The sequence below is a fragment of the Fonsecaea erecta genome (genome assembly GCF_001651985.1).
Source record: "Fonsecaea erecta strain CBS 125763 chromosome Unknown Scaff31, whole genome shotgun sequence".
NCBI lineage: Eukaryota > Fungi > Ascomycota > Eurotiomycetes > Chaetothyriales > Herpotrichiellaceae > Fonsecaea > Fonsecaea erecta.
Genome location: NW_017387274.1, coordinates 5,805 through 22,682, shown reverse-complemented (window position 1 = coordinate 22,682; position 16,878 = coordinate 5,805). Strand labels below are relative to the sequence as shown.

General features: G+C 44.8%; 1 protein-coding gene across 1 annotated transcript; it reads right to left on the bottom strand.

The window, feature by feature from the left end:
- Positions 1-13,012: 13,012 nt before the first annotated feature.
- Positions 13,013-13,351, bottom strand: AYL99_12086 (hypothetical protein; the record flags this gene model as incomplete). Its single annotated transcript, XM_018843568.1, has 2 exons — positions 13,013-13,114; positions 13,184-13,351. 2 exons carry the CDS (start codon positions 13,349-13,351, stop codon positions 13,013-13,015), a joined length of 270 nt encoding a protein of 89 aa, XP_018687102.1.
- Between the last annotated feature and the right edge of the window lie 3,527 nt (positions 13,352-16,878).

Here is a 16,878-nt window from a genome sequence, read left to right as displayed (position 1 = left end):
ATATTATCTTATTCTCTAAACTTAGGCTTTTCCGGTGGTATTTTAGGGCTATTTTTCGGCGCCTAACGTTTCTTTTTCGGCCGTACGGTCTCTTCGGAATCGGAATCCGAAGAGATATTATATATCTTACGCTTATCTAACTGACCTTATCGACGCGGTTAATTTATAATCGGATTCTAATTCTTAGTCTATCGCGAGAGGAGCGGAAAGCGGACGGTATCTAATACCGTACGGCTCTTAGTGAACTTATCGATATTGCCGTTATTAATCTTATCGAAGGTTAGGCTATTATCCGACTATTAGTCTTATTCGTCTTATTAGGAGAGAACTATAAGGAAGTAAACTTACCGGCGCTATATCGGTTTATACTTATCTAGTCGCTTCTCCTACGGGTAGTAGTCGAGTACGGAGAGTAGGATCTTATTTATCTTACGCTCGACAAGTATATACGGATTCTAAGTTAATACCGTTCGGAGAGCTTAAAACGCGCGTAGTCGCGCTTATACTTTAGCGGTATCTAGCTCCTAGGATATAGCGTTTAGAGCTTTAATCGCGCGGTTAATCGTTAACTACTAAGGAAATCGGAGCGTATCGAGTACTTTTTATATCTACTTATTAAAGTCCTAGCGTTTATCGGGGTATAGAGATCTACTTAGCTATTTTAGGTCTTTCAAAATTACGACTAGCGGTACTTCCGGGGTTAATAGTCTTCCTATAAGGTCGAAGATATCAAATAATAACTTATTTATCTAGTCTAAAGCTATAATAAATACGTTGATTAAGGATACCGTAGGAGTAAGAGTATAGCCTAACTATATTAGAAGGCGTACGCGACGGCTAGTCTATAAGTAGAGAGAAGTAAAAAAAGAGAAGTAAGTTAAGCGCGGCGAGGTACGAGAAGTAAGTTAAGCGCGGCGAGGCACGAGAAGTAAGTTAAGCGCGGTAAGGCACGAGAAGTAAGTTAAGCGCGGCGAGATATAAGAAGTAAGGTAAGCGCGGCGAGATACGAGAAGTAAGATAAGAGCGGCGTAATACGAGAAGTGAAGTAAGAGATATATTAAGAGAGAAGTAAGAAGTATAGTTAGTGGATATTAAGTATCGCCGACTTATAAGTAGATAGCGTTAGCGACGTTCTTAGAATAATTATTATCGTCTATAGCCGTACGGTCGAAGATAAATTATCTAGCGCTAGTTAATCTTATTATCTATACTAGAACCGACCGTATTCTTAACGCGCGATTCTCAAACGGCCGTTATAAATTAGTAAGATACTAACTATCGCTATCTTATACCGGAATCGAGAGCGGTAAAGTGAAGAGACGGGATAAGAGATAGAGAGAATAGATACTACGAGCGAGATCTAGAAACGACGGTCGATAGAGGAGTCTAGTGACCTATCCGTACTAGTCAAATAAGCTACCGCTCGGTAAGATAACTATAACGCTAGTTATTTCTATCGCTTAACTTATCGCGAGAGCTTTAAGGCGTAACGGCGTAAGAAACCGTAAGTTATATATATATTAGAGGAAGAAAGATACGATAGATAGTTCCTTAGTTCCTAATCTTGAATATCCTCGTTCGCCGTACCGCGCGCGATCAAGCGATACTAGATCGATTATATCTCTAGGGCCGACGGCGACTACTATACCTAGTTAAATAGCCGATAGTTATTACCTTAAAGATACTAATAATTAAGATAGAATTATACGCGGAGCGACTTAAGTAGAAAATCGTATAGTTCTTGATCGGGAATAGTTTAGCGCTATTCTTATTTATCTTAACGTCGCTTAAGAATAATCTCGCTTAGTTCCTTACGAGCTCGCTACGATCTCTATATAGTTATCCGTTTACTCTTATAGAGAATATCTATCTACTATTATCTATACTAGATACTATTATTCGAATATATCTACGCGTATATCCTACCCGGAGATATCGAGAACGTACGCCCGATCTCGTAGGGTCTTACGACGGGGTCGAGATTACTTACTAAAATCCGCTTCGTACGATATATTATTCTTCCAACCGCTTATATTCGCCGTAACCTAGACTAGATACTTAACTACCGTCTTAACTATCTCCGCGTCGGATATATAATACTCGCGACTATCGAAACTCTTTATAATCCGAGTAAAGTTAGCGTCGATAATAATCTCCGTAAAGGAGATACTCTCGGAAGAGATCTTGACGGGACGTAGCTAACGGCTAGTACTATACTTAGACTATTCTTCGGGAGGAGCGGTACGTATCTTATCTACGTAGAATTTCACTGTACGGTACGACCCCCCGCTTATAGATAATTATAGATAGACTACCGTTACTATATTCTATCGCTCGTTACCTAAGTCGCGCGTAAACTCTTCTTGATCTCGCTTACTACTACGCTAGTATCCGACCGTAATCTAAACCCGGTCGTCCGTATCGGTACCGTTATAGATACTTCCTAACGGATAGTATATTACGCCGTCTATAAGTTCTATACTTAATAATCCGTCGTCCTCGTCCTCGATTCCCGATCCCTATATGGGAGAAGTAGTCATATTCGTGTCGTATACCGCCGTACCGTCTAGGGTCTAATAGGACGATTATTAGATAACGTCTTATATATCTAATATCGCCTTATCCGCTCCGGAGTCTCTAGCTAGAGCTATCTCGCGCGCTATATACTCTATAGTCCTCTTAAGATCTAGATTATCCACGAGGCGATTAAACCGTTCGACTATAGTTATATTAGTAAACTCTCTCTTAATAGTAGCTATCTCGAATCGGACTCACTTACTCTTTTCTTTATAATTACCGTTATAGCCGTTACCGTAACCTATAGTTCGCGCTAGATACGCGGCGAGTATCTTATCATTTATCGTCACCTACGTAGTTAGATTATCTATAATCTCTACTTATTACTAACGGACCGCTCCCGTATCGTCTTCTATCTCGTATAATATATCGCCCTAACCCGACCCCGCTATCGACTCCGGAGCGTCGACCGCGAAGGTAGATATCTCGCTCGTAAAGCTCGCACTAGCGATATTTATCGGCTAGAGAGGCGTACTATCGGGCTTCGAGAGTGTCGAGTCCTTACTATATATCTCTTTACGGTAGCTCGATAACTAGCGTTTACCGGTTAGTATAATCGTCCCTAGATAAACCGCTATCGGGGAGATAGACCTAGAGAGTAGATATATTAGATCCCGCCTTAGATACTATACCGTCTCGTATTAGAGGTGCTAGGAGGAGCGATAAGATAAGAAGCCTAAAGTGAGAAAACGCGATACGTTTAAGCGTACTAAAGGAGAAGTAGACGATAGTGGAAGAGAGTATATAAGAGAGAAGAGAAGAAGATTTAAGTGAGCGGTTTTGAAATATTTCCGAGTTAATATAACTAAAAGTAAGGTAGAGATTAGAGCGCGTAACTCTCTACGAACTTGCGCGTTTAACCCTCTACTTTATTACTTTAATAGTTCGCTTACTACTCTCCCGTATCCTATATTATAAAGTATAAGACCTAACTAGCCGATAGCTCTAACCTATAGTCTATTAACTCCTATATTATATATAAGTCGGTCACCGTAGGCGAACTATCTAGACCGGTCCGGTATTATATATACTTACACTTCTCCACTCGGTAACGGTAAGATAGTCTCAAGTCTTATAAGAAAGCGAAAGTAAACGGTAGAAATAGATAGAGAAGAAGTATATTAATTATATCTAGCTATCGGCTCAAGAAAAGAGAGCCTTCCTATCAGAATAAGAGCTTAAATAGTCTCCTAATATAGGTCTAATTCCCCCTAGTATCCTTATAGCTAGTAATATTCTCCTTTAAGCCGATAGTGTTATCCCTAAATCCGAGAGGATCGGATCGCTAAGAGAAATAAGTCTAGTTACTCTCGGTAACTAGTATCTCTTTATAATATCGTTACTTCGTTAGCACCGCCGGTTAAGCTTTCGCGACCTAGAAAGTATAACTCGTAGATAAAAGTATCCTTAAGAGGATAGAGACGGTAAGGTTAACTTAGAGTCTAGTAAGTCTAGCGAGTAAGGATAGCGAGAATATAGATATTAGAGTAGAGCGTGTCTATCTAGACTATCTCACTATAAAGACGCTCGCGTCTTATACGCTCGATCTCGCGGATCTCGTCAGAGCTCTCGCCTATTTTGTCGAGATAGTCGGTTAGAGCTTAGAACCGGGAGTAGAGACCGACTTCATATCGACGAAGATATATATACTATAGTATTTTTAGGCTTAGATTATCAGTCTCGAATATCTAGGCCGCTATAGACCGGATCTCCTCGCGCATATCTATCATACTAAGCGCCTACTAGTTAGGAAAGGGGTAGAATATAGGTCGAAGATTGAGAGATTATACTATTTCGTCTAGTTTACTCCGGGCGAGTTACTAGTCTTCCTTAGTCGCGATATACTTATATATAGCGAGGATCACCTTATCTCGAGGCGGAGTAGAGATTAGGAGAATTCGATAGGCGACCGCGAGTACGCCTACGAACGTGATAAGACTTGACTATATAAGGATAATATGTCCGTCAGGAGCGAGAAGTTTATCGCGGATTGTGCGGAGTAAGTATTTTCGGCGTTTAAGTTCGAGATATTAGACTACCTAGTAGAGAAAGACAATATTAAACTTGCTGCGGATAGCGTCTAGGATATCGCCCGCGATCTCAGATAGAGTCAGACCGGTAGGCTAAGGGGCCACTTATTAAATATATCGTAATATATATTAAGTGAAGGTTTTCGTATATTAGATCCTATTATAGAGGATAATAAAATCGCCGCTAATATCGCTATAGCCGAAGGCGATATTACGGAGCTACTACTCTACGGTACCTTTAATAGCCCGAGTGTAAGAATTGCGGCTAATATCGATTCTAATAATATATCGGTAAGTAGGCGCGGTAAGATACGCGTTCTAGCTAATACCGTAGTTAAGGTTAAGAACGGTATCGATTAGTTATAACGCGGCCTTTTTCATAAAGTACGGGAGAGTAGGACAATAGTGCGCGTAGAGATACTCGTACTTGTTAACGGTATCGTTATAATGCTCCCGGGTCTCTTCTAGATCTATATATATATAAGCGGGTGATAGATCCGACAGCTAAGGAGACGCTATAGTTATAGGATAGAGCGAGAATAAGACGACGTAAGAGGACGGGGTTATCGTAGGCCGGATAGATAGAGGAGATAGAGAGGTATTAGAGCGTAAGAAGGAACTCGGTAATAAGAGAGAAGGAGCGTAAGAAGGAATATAGTAATAAGAGAGAAGGAGCGTAAGAAGAAATACGATAGTAAGAGAGAAGGAGCGTAAGAAGGAATACGATAGTAATAGAGAAGGAGCGTAAGAAGGAGAAATACGCTAGAAATAGCGAGAAGGAGTATAAGAAGAAGGAATACGCTAGAAATAGCGAGAAGAAGAAGTAAATTTGAATAGAAGAGGGTAGAAGAAGTATCTATAGTAAAGAGAAATATAAGTCGATATTAGTAAGTAATAAGTACGCTAAGAGAGCGATAACGGTAAATTAAGATAGATAAAATCTCTCCCTAGTCGACTTTAAATAGGCCGAATTAATAATAAGATCGCGTAAGGAGCGAGATTTGATTACCGTAGGCGTAAGTTAACTTTAATAGACTAGAGTAGTCGCTAGATTAGGTTAGAAGTGAGATCTAACCGCCGTAGGCGTAAGTCGATCTTAATAGACTAGAGTATCAAATAAGTATCCTAAAATATAATCCGAGTTCTAGAACGTCCCAGATTAAAGTTCCTAAATACGCTCCTATTGAGTAAATAAATAAGTACTAATAGCTAGATAGGCTTACGATTATACACTAGCTAATAAGAGCGATATTATACGACTAGTATAAGCTACTCCGCTCTCACTATATATAACGGTACCGTACTAGATATTAGATATAATTCTAGCTATATCGTTATCGAACCGAGACTAGAGTAACCGATCTATATAGTAATAATAGCTCTTCTTTCCTCTCTTAATAAAGGAGTTATATAATCTCTCGATATCTAGATAGGCCGAGAGCGCACCTCTGACGGCGTATTAAATAGAGATACTCGCCCGGGGAGAGGTACGTATCGACTCCGCGATAGAATCCGATAGAATATCGGCGATTATTAATAAGAGTTATCTCCGGGTTAGTTAGATTAATACTCCGCGAGAATGAGAGAGATCTCTTCTAGGAGCTCCGGCGTATCCTAGACCGCTAGTTACTTCCGAAATACTCGGATCCTATCCTCTTTCCCGAGACTCTCTAATATCCGGATAAGCTTATCGAGTCGTCGCCCGGCGTACCCGACCGTATCGACGTCGGCGATAACGTACCCCGTCGGCCTCCGGACGAGAATCCTCTAGTTAGCTATCCCCGTCTATACTCGCCGGACCTTTAATTAAACTCGTTCGCGAAGATACTACTTCGTCTCCGGGTCTCACTTCCGAACGTTAAAGTAGAGTTTGAGGTGTTCGACGACCGTCTCGAGCTTTTACCGGGATACGATATTCTCGCGACGAATAGAGAAGAAGTCGTAATTAAGTATTAGCGTCTAGAGAACTCGCGTAAGATTAGGCGACTAGTTCTTAATCTTCCGCTATACTACGACGGTCTCGGTTAGTAAGTATCGAACGGACGTATATAAGAGAACCTCCCGAGTAGAGGGAGAGACTACGTATCTAGAGTTATATCCGGGATAATAGTCTCGTCTCTCGCGTCTCGGTTTGAGGAGTAATCGTATCGTAGACCGGACTAGTTATCGATCGAGAGACGACGGCGTTAGCGATACTATCTCTCTTCGTTATCTACGAGATCCGTTAGCTATCCGAGTACTCGCGAGATCCTATACGCGCTCGGAGAGTAAACGACTACTTAAAGACTTACTCTAGTACCCGCTACGTTAGAGATTATATTATCTAATATCCGCTCTAGATCGTAACCGATATAATTCTAGACGATTCGGGAATAAGAGGTTTTCCCGGTACCCGTTATACCGTCTTAAATTCTCTCGGTCGCGGAGGGATAGATAGGAGACGTGGAAATAGTGAAGAGGCGTTAAGAGGACTATTACTAGGAATAATATAGACTCACTTCTAGCCGAATAGAGAAGATTACGCGCGACTTTAAGGGGGCTAACTCTACGACGCTTTAGTCGTTAAACTAGTCGCTCTTGAGGAAATTAGACGTAGTTTCACTTGAGAAGGGGGCTCGTCTCCCCGTCGTATATTTATAGATTATAGATAGATTATAAGGGGGGAGATCCTACCTACGGTACGCTTCTCGCTCCCTATTATACGGATCGGGGCCGTCGATACGATATCGACCGAGGGACGAGAAGTGAGCTTTTAAGTAGTAATATATCGCTAGATTCTTATAAGGCGTAGGTTTTCCTCTTATCGATCGGTTCTCTAATCCGCCTCTAGCGTCGACCTAGCCTAGGCTAACTTAATCTACGAACTCTAGTCCGAGTACCGATAGGAAATATCTTACTCTTCCCTCGCGGCCGTCTAAAATGAGAGCTAGATCGTATATAGATAGTCGGATAATAATAGAAGCTCTACTATTAGTCTCCTTCTCGTATTAAGAGTAAGGACGATCCGAGCTCGTAATATTAGATCCTCTCTTAACCGTATTAAGCTCTTAATCTCGACGGAACCTAATCTCGCTCGAGTAGACCGTCTTATATCTTACGACCGTCTCTCTCCTCCCTTATCTAATCTAAGGGTTAACTCTCACGCGGTTCTCGAGTTAATATAGTCCGATAGGTAATTTAGGGCGGTCTTCTAGAACTAACGCTAATCGCGCCGTAAGTAGTACCGCGCTTATAGTTAGTATATACTCGACCTTCTCTCGCCCCTCGAGATACTAGTAAGTATTAGATTCTTATAACTCTCTCTCTATTATAGATATAAATTCGGGGACCCGGGAACGTTAGAAGCCCTAACTCTCGCCCGGTATATACCCCTCTTCTCCTCGAGAGTAGAAGATTACTTATTATCTTTCGAGAAATACGCGATATATAAGACTATTTAAATAACTATCTATAACGCTAGGACCCCCCGTAACGTTAATCTCTCGGTTAGGAAAAAGAACTATTTAGTCTAGTCCTAGATCAACCTCTATATATATATTGAGTCCGACCGATAGCTCTCCGAGTATATAAATAAGGTCTTCTCTCTCTCTCCTTCCCTCTCTCGGTCGTATCTCTCCTTCTCTCTATCTTTACTTTCCTTCTATTAGTCGCCTCTCCCGCTATTATCGCTCTCTCTAATCTATGGCCGCTCTCTTCTCGAGATATTAATGCCGGAGAGACGCCTCTCTAGTGGGCGGGAATACTCTCTCTACTATAAACCGACCCGGAATATAATAATATATATACTCTATCGGAAGAGCGTCTCCGCCGAGAAGGCTTCGATCGAAAATTATCTATATATCTACTACGCCGGTCTAACGACGGTTAAGAACCGTCGGGTTATCTATCGCGAGTTTATCTAGCGATAGTATCTCGTAGTCGGCGATAACGATAGAGAGACGACGGCGAAGGCGCGAGACTACTACGAGTATCTCCCCTATCTCTCCGGCTTCCGTTACCCGTAGGACGGGTATACTATCAGTTCGAATAACGCTATCGTCCGGCGGGAGATTAAGAAGCGCTACTCAACTCTTACTCTTAAGCCCTAGGCGTACTACGTATCCTATCTCTAGAGCTCTCTTCGCTATCTCTTCGTCGTTAAGCGGCCGCCGACCGCCGCCCCTCGCGTCGCCGCGAAGGCGGCTAAGGAGTAAAAGTAGCCGCTCTAGATAACTCTCGACCGACTAGTACGATAACTCGAACGCTACTAGAAGGAACGGTTAATCGTGCGACCGTCCGTTAACGGGCGCGAGAGTCTCTAGAAGTAGCGTACGGACTAGGCCGCGACCTTTAGCGACCTCGACTAGACCGTCCTCCAGCCGCTTATTAGTCTAGCGCCGGGCCCGACCGATACCTTCCCGATCGCCGTAGTCCGCGATAAGATACGAACGCTCCTCCGTTAGTACGACGACCGACTCGCGACTATCTATACGTAGGCCGGCGGGATCCTCCTCTGTCGCGCTCTCTACGCGGTAGAGGGCGACGCTAGCTATATCTCCCTTAACCGCCTCCAGACCGGGATCTAGTATTACTCGGTCGTCTAGAAGAGATTTATCCTCTTCCTCGTCCGCGTAGCCCTCTAGGACGATAAGCGATATTATTAGTTTCGGATCGTTCTTGTCCCCGCTCTTTAGGAGGTTCTCGGCCGGCTCGCCTAGGTATCGCCCCCCTCGGAGGAGAAGACGGATATAACCCCGATGACCCCCTCCCGGACCGCCGCGGGCGACTAGATCCTACTCGTCTCGCGCCTCATTCTCAAACAGATAGTGAGCTAGGGCCGCGAGACGAGCCCTCTCCTCTACTTTCTCGCGATCGAAGGGTAGAGCGTCGTTATCTATATCTAGAAGATAGCTAAGGCGTATAACCCCGTCCTAAGTAAGGTGATCTTTATCGTCCGCGTACTAACGCTAGAGTATATCTTTCGCTAGGCGGATAGTAACGCGCCGGACGTTACCGCCCTCCTCTAGCGGTACTACGCCGAGTATCTCCACCTAGGCCGACCGCGCGTATTTGACGAGATATTTAGCTAGTGTACGTACGCTATAAGAGTCGCCCGTCACTTCTATAGTCGCCCCATAATCCACTGGGAGCCGGACCGAACCTAACTATAGTACGAGAACTAGCGGATCGCCGTCGCCGACGTCCGCGCCTAGGTTCGCACTCTAATTGACGAGACCGAGGAGATCCTCCTGCGTAATCTCCTCGAGGGCGCCGCGGCGATCGAGCTTAACGCTCTGGACCCGGCCTATCTAACCGATAACCTAATCTAGTAGACTAACGGGGGGTCGATAGTCGACTAGAACTCGGACCGCCTAGGCGCGCGGCTGGAGGACGCTATCCGCCGCGCGCGCGAGGACCTCGCCCTCCGCTAGTACGAGCTCTAGCGTCGACCGCTAGCGGCGCGATAGTAGGCTCTCGTCCGCTTCCGCGCTAGTCGGGGCGAGTTCCTATATTATCTCGGTCTCCTCTTTCTCCTCGGGGGGGGTAGGGACTCGCGCGTCCTAGAGCTAATCTCGGCCCTCTAGGCTAATATCTAGAGAGCGATGCGATTCTTTTATATTAAGGCGCGATATCTACTCTTCCTCTGCGACGCTAATAAGGCGGAGGCGCGGACGAAGCGCCCGCGTATAATCGGTCGGTACTACCCGCGACGGATCGGGCGGATAATGATAGCCTATATCGCCGAGATCCTACCCTTCTACCGTCTTCTCTACGAGCTCTATAAGATATCCGACCTCTACGCCTAGACCGCTCTAGTCTAGTATACGGACGGGCGGCCGTGGACGGCCGAATACTTTATCCCCCTCCTCTAGATCTCGACCTAGCGTTATCTAAGGGCGTTATTCGGAGTCCGCGTCTTCCGCTAGATTTACGTCGCGCTCCTCCAGAACGTGACGCGCGGGCGGGCGGAGAAGGGTTAGGATAACGACGACCCCGACGCGACGGCCGAGAGTAAAGACGAGGAGAGCGCGCGGATCGAGACCGATAACCTAACTCTTTAGACCGGCTATATCCGGGAGGTAGAGGCCTATCACTACGCCCTTAGTGTGGACGTTCTCTACTAGTTTACCGACGCCGTCGCTTACGTCTTTCTCCGCTCCTCGCTCGTCTAGTACCGCTATCTCGGGGTCGCGAACTCGGATCTTCCCGTAGCGAGTCTAACGGGGGACCCGAAACGCGGTGCCCGGGCGAAGTAGACGCGGTATCCGCCCGACGACGATGAGATAGCTACGACCCCGACGGTACGCGATCTCCTCTAGGAGATCCGTTACGATATCGCCTCTCTTAAGCGCGTACGGGACGCGACCGACGATACGGAGGTAAAAGAGGAGGATAAGAGAGCTCTAGCGAAGCGTCTCCGTCGCGAGACGCCCCCCGGGGAGCCGACTCTCGCGGCCCCGACTCGCGACCGATAGGGATTTATCCGGACGAAACTAAGCGCCTAGTACCCCTCCTTCCACTAGCGGTCGCTCGCCTAGTAGTAGGCGGTCGAGAGCCTAATATACCGGCTCTCCGAGACCGACCTCTTAGTCTAGCTCTCTACTAGAGCCGGGAAGACAGTAGTTATCGAACTCGCCGCTATCCTACGGTCGGGGGAGACTACGGTAGTCGTCGTCCTCTACTATAGTATCCGCGACTAGCTAATAACCCGCCTCCGGGGGCGGGGGATCGATATAGACTCGGTAAGCGCGCCGGGCTATATATAGCGAGTCGTCGACGTTCTAATTATCGTTCTAGAGACCTAGGTTAGCGACTCATAGTTCCGCGCGCTCGTGAAACACCTCGCGAGTTACGGTCGCCTCGCCTAGGTTATCTACGACGAGACGCATCTAGTAGTTCTCGAGGCCTAAGAGGGGTTTCGCCCCTAGCTAAACGTCGTTAAGGCCTACCCCTCCGGAGTATCTCGTATCTTCCTCTCCGTGATAGTCCCGACTAACGTCTAGGCCCCCCTCTTCGCGGCGACCTAGATCGACCCGACCCGACTCTAGACGGTGCGCTAGTTATATAACGTCTTAGGGATCCGGTAGGAGGTCTACTATTACGATAAGAGCGGGCTCGCCGTCTACCTCCGGAGCGAGATTCTAGAGGGGGCGGCCGCCGCCGCTTATATACTCGTATATATAATATCGAAGAGCGAGAGTTACGCGGTCGCGGAGGCGCTAGGGCTATCCTTCTACTACGGGGATCTTGACGCTCTCGCGCGGGCGGCCCTACTAAGCGACTTTACCGCCGCCGGCGTTGCGACTCTCCTCGCGATGACCGCCCTCGGTTACGGGTAGGACGCGGAGATGGACTACATTATGATCGTCGGGGGCGGTTTCGACGCGATTACGGTCGCCTAGTAGACGGGGCGTCTCTACCGATAGCTAGGCTAGCTCGGCTACTATACGCTTCTCATCACCTCTCGGGATTAATAGCGGCTAGCGCGCACGGCGACGACTATCGACTCTAGTACGGCCGCGGTACTCGGCCGGCGGACGCTCTACGACCTAATCCTGCATACGATCTGTCGGCGGTAGACCCTCGTGGACTATCTCGACGAGCGGCCGTACGGGCGCTATCGAGAGGAGGACTAACGCTATAACCTCTATAAAGGGTCGATCCTCCGGCTTACGACCGCCGCGCGACCGCCGCCCTTAAGCGCGACCTAACTATTCGCTATATTAGGGGACGACTTTATTACTCCTACGCGACCGATTATTAACCGCGACGGGATGACTACTCTTAAGAGGAGGGAGACCTCTCCGTTATCTCTCCCGTCAGTACTACTACGAGCTCTCCGAGAGCTACGCCCCTCCTTATCCTTCTCGATAACTATAACGACCCTATCTATATACTCTCGGGGGTCCGGCCGCTCTACGTCCTCGATCTTATCTATAAACTAGCCGAGTCTAGCGAGTAGTAGTTAGAGTAGTGCACCGGAGAGCGTCTATACGTACGTCTTAGAAAGCGTCGCCGCCTCGCCCTCCGGACAGCTCGTAATCCCGTAGATCGTCGATCTAGTTCTAGAGATCTAGGCGAACGGCTCTCTCTACTATCGCTACTAGATAACGGGTCTCCCGTTCGCGAGGTGCGTATACGACGCTCGAGAGTGTCCGTATTAGATCGCGCTCGCCTCTCTCGACGAGACGGTTTCGCGAGGGGAGAGCGCGTTCGCGGTCTAGTATCGGATCGATTAGATCTAGCTATAGTAGAAGAGGGCTCTTCCGTCGCTATCTAGTCTCTATCGACTCTATTATAACTATCTCCTCCCGCTTAAACTAACTAACGCGGTCTACCCGCTAGGGAACTAGCCGTTCTCGGACGTCTATTCTCTCTTAGGCGCGCTCGGCTTTATCATTAAGGCGGCGTTCTAGACGCCCCCGCTACGGGCCTATCTCTAGGAGATCTAGAGCGTAGACCCCGAACGCTAGTGTGCGTAGGCCTCGACGAGCGACCGACGGCTCTCTAAGCTCGGTCTCGAGCTTCTATAGCCGGTAGCTCAATAGTTACCGAATATACTTAAGCTTTATAATATCGTCTAGGGGATACTATACCGGCGGGCTCTTCTCTCGCGCTAGGCGTCGGATAAGGGCAGCGTCGATATAGGCGAGGACGGTAGGGCTTAGGCGATCGAGACTTCTAAGGGGGGAGCGTAACCCCGCGGCCGTAGGAGACGACGTCGCTAGGGACCCCTTACGACTAATGATAGGAGGAGACGACATAGAATACTACTATAGTTGGGGATTAGATAGAGACGGAACTCTTTCATATCGGTATTATTCCCGTAGGGGTTGGGATTCTAATAGAACTAACACTAGTTACTAACGATATATCGTTCTATATATATATATATTAATATATCACTATAAGACTCTTAATCTATTATTATAGCTCTAATAGGCGTCGAGAGGGTTATATAACTCGCCCGGTTTTACCTAACCCGATAACGGGGACCGTGCGAGCGTAGCACCACCTACTATAAAGTCCTCTCGATCCCTCGTATCTCTCGTTCTTCTTCTCTCTACTCTTTCCTCTTCGAATATCTCTAACTACCCGTCTCTCGCCCGAGGATTAGTTAGGACGGTGACCCCCCCTCCCTACCGGAGATTATACTACTCTATATCTATCGCTCTAACCTCCCTATTATAATATTACGGGAGGCGAGAGTACGATAGCGATAGGAGGGACTAAACGCTATTAACGCGCGTCGTTAGCGGAGACGGGACCGGAACGAGTAGGCGAAAGCGCGACGTAAAAGGTAAGCGAGCTAGAGCGAACGTCGCCGATACGCGCGGGAGAAGGAGATATAACGGCGAGAGTATTAACGGAAACTCCTTAGAGAGAGAGCTATTACCGCCGAGAAGATCTAGGCTCCGGTTACGGTAGGTTAAACTCGTCTCGATCGGTTCTTTACTACGCCTCGATAGGTTCTCGCGAGAGGATCGAGCGCTCGCGTCTCGCCGTCCTTAGGTACGGACGACGATTATCTCGGTCCGCGAGAGAGCGACGACGGAGCCTACTCTAACCGAGAGAGCGATAATAACCGCGATAATAATATCTATCGCGTAGGCGGTAATATTACGTAGGATAATAACTATTATAATTTTAGTAGTTCTTTAGAGGTTAACTATTAAGGTCGTCCTTTATCGCTATTAGTACGACCGGTATACTTAGCGATCGATAGACTGGAGAGATTATTATCGCTCTTACTACCGTCTCTCTCTCGACTAGAGAGTATCGCCCTCGCTATCTAGGATTATCTCTCCTACTAGGATCGAGAAGATAACTTCCCGGAGCCTTCTCTCTCCTCGTCGGAGACTATACTTATCGCGATATTAATACTATAGTTAACCGATATACGATAATAAGAAGATACTATTTAGGTTATATAGATACGTATACGGCTATAGAAGACGATACTAGTTATAGTTGTCTATTTAAAGATAAGTAAAAGGCGCTCTACTCTATCCGTCTAATTAGGAGCTATTATTATCTCCCTATATAATATATAGGTATGTAGCCGGACTCTTCCTATAGTATCTCTTTCTATTATCGCTCGCTACCTTAACGCTCTCGCTTAGGCGAACTCGATCTCTATTATCTCTTCTTAATCGTCCTAAGAACCTCGCTGAAGTTATCGAGCTATCTTTTCTTTAGCTTTAGATTACTCCCTAACGTAACGGTCTCTAAAGTACTTAGATCGGATAGAACTAGACTCCTCGGCTTCTCTCGTCTCTTAGTATCAAACTCTATTATTTAGTAGATTCTTAAGGTAATCTTAACTCGATTCTCGATACTAACTCGAACCTCCGATAACGTACGCTAGAGTCGAGCCGTCTCGTACGTCTCTATATTTATAATCGCGAGCGAAGTCTTAATCGTCTATATTCCGTAACTATAAAGATCGTTCTAGAGGTTAGATTAGAGGATAATCTATTGGGCCGGGATATAGAAGATATAGTTATTAAGCTAGTTAATTATAAGACTTATAATCCTTATTATTATATTAGATAGGCTCGGAGTCGAGTTAATAACGGAGTAAGATTATATCGTCGAATCGGCGATAAAAATAACCTAATGTCTTCCTCTTCCTTCGGTATCGTTATTAAATACTATAACTCGTCTCGAAAGGTCTTCCGTATCGCTCTATTCTTTAAACTCTTAGATAGCTCTTACTTAATTATATTACCGGTACTATATTAGAACTAGTTAACTAGTATAACTATCTCTTTAAGGTTAATTTCTTTAATACCGTCCGAGTATTTTATAGTCAAAACGGGTTGGTTTTCGATAGTCCCTATATTAGGTACTTAGTATCGTATATTTCGACCGCCGGAGATTATCGATATAGGATTTAGATAAATCGCCGGAGATCTTAGTAGAATTACTCTTTAAGATCTAGATATTCTAGCGTTTAATCCGAAGTAAAGTCTTATAAAGGGATAGTAAATTACTTTAGGTTAATAATATCTCGCCGTTTAAGTCGGCGTCTAGTATAAAGAAGACTAAGAGTATTCTAGACTTTCTACGAGACTCGCTTAGAATAAAGTGCTATAATATTAAAGTATAATTGAGAGACTATTAGGCGAGAGGCGCTATCGGATACTTATATCTATTAATAGTAGGCGTATATATTAATCGGGCTTTCCCCGGTAGATCCTCCGTTTATAGGTTCAATTTATCGCTCCTATATACTATTCTTATCTCTCACTTCCTTCCTTAGTATAGTCTTCGTCTAGAGAGGCCTTCCTCGTGCTTCGTTAAACTAACTAATTATAGAGCTACTTTTGACTCTATATATATATATAGGAGGATTCTAACTAATTAGAGTCCGAGTCTATTTTACTGGCGTTAATCTTAATCCTTCTATATACTCTTTCATCTTTAGACTATATTTAGTCGCTTAATATATAAGGTCTAATAAATATCCTTTTATAACTTCAAATCTCTCAGACTCTAGACACTACGATAGAACGGCTAAAGTTATCTATAATCCTAAATAACTAGCTAGATTAGCTATAGCCGGATAATGAAGAAATATAGAATAATACGCTTTAATCGTTAAGATAAAGATAGCGTAATATCTATCGTAAGCCTAAGGCTCGGTCGAAAAGGCTAGTGATAAGTAGGGGAAGAGAGTAGCTAAAAGAGAAGAAGTAAGCTATATTAGAGCCTTTAGATCTTAATCTACTTTATATTACTAGAATAATTAATAGAGAAAGGGAGAAGAGAACTATAAAGCGCACTACTAACTTAATACTTATAGTAGTAATATTCGATAAGAGTATTATTTGATAGATATAATCTATCTAGATCTCTTAAAGAATAGATTAATACTAATAGAAGACTAATCTTTTATAGATCTAATTCGGTTAGATCTATAAAAGATTCGAATTATCTCTTACTTTACTCTTCCGACTAGACCTTTTACTATATACTTTTATATATTACTTCTATATTTATCTTTTATTTACTTTACTTATCCTAGATAAATCACTTAACTTATTATTTAACTTATAGCGTTACTAGATAACGCTTTCTAATAATATCTCTTTATTAAAAGCGTTACTTTCTCGTGATCTCTCCTCTAAAGAGATAGATCCGACCTAATTTCGCCTATAATTATCTTCTTCTTCTAACTATTAATTTTATCTATCTTATCTCTTATATACTAATCTCTTCGTTCTCGCGCTTATCTAGTATATTAGTTTCTATTCTCGATTCCTCTTAGTATATCCTAGCGTAGACT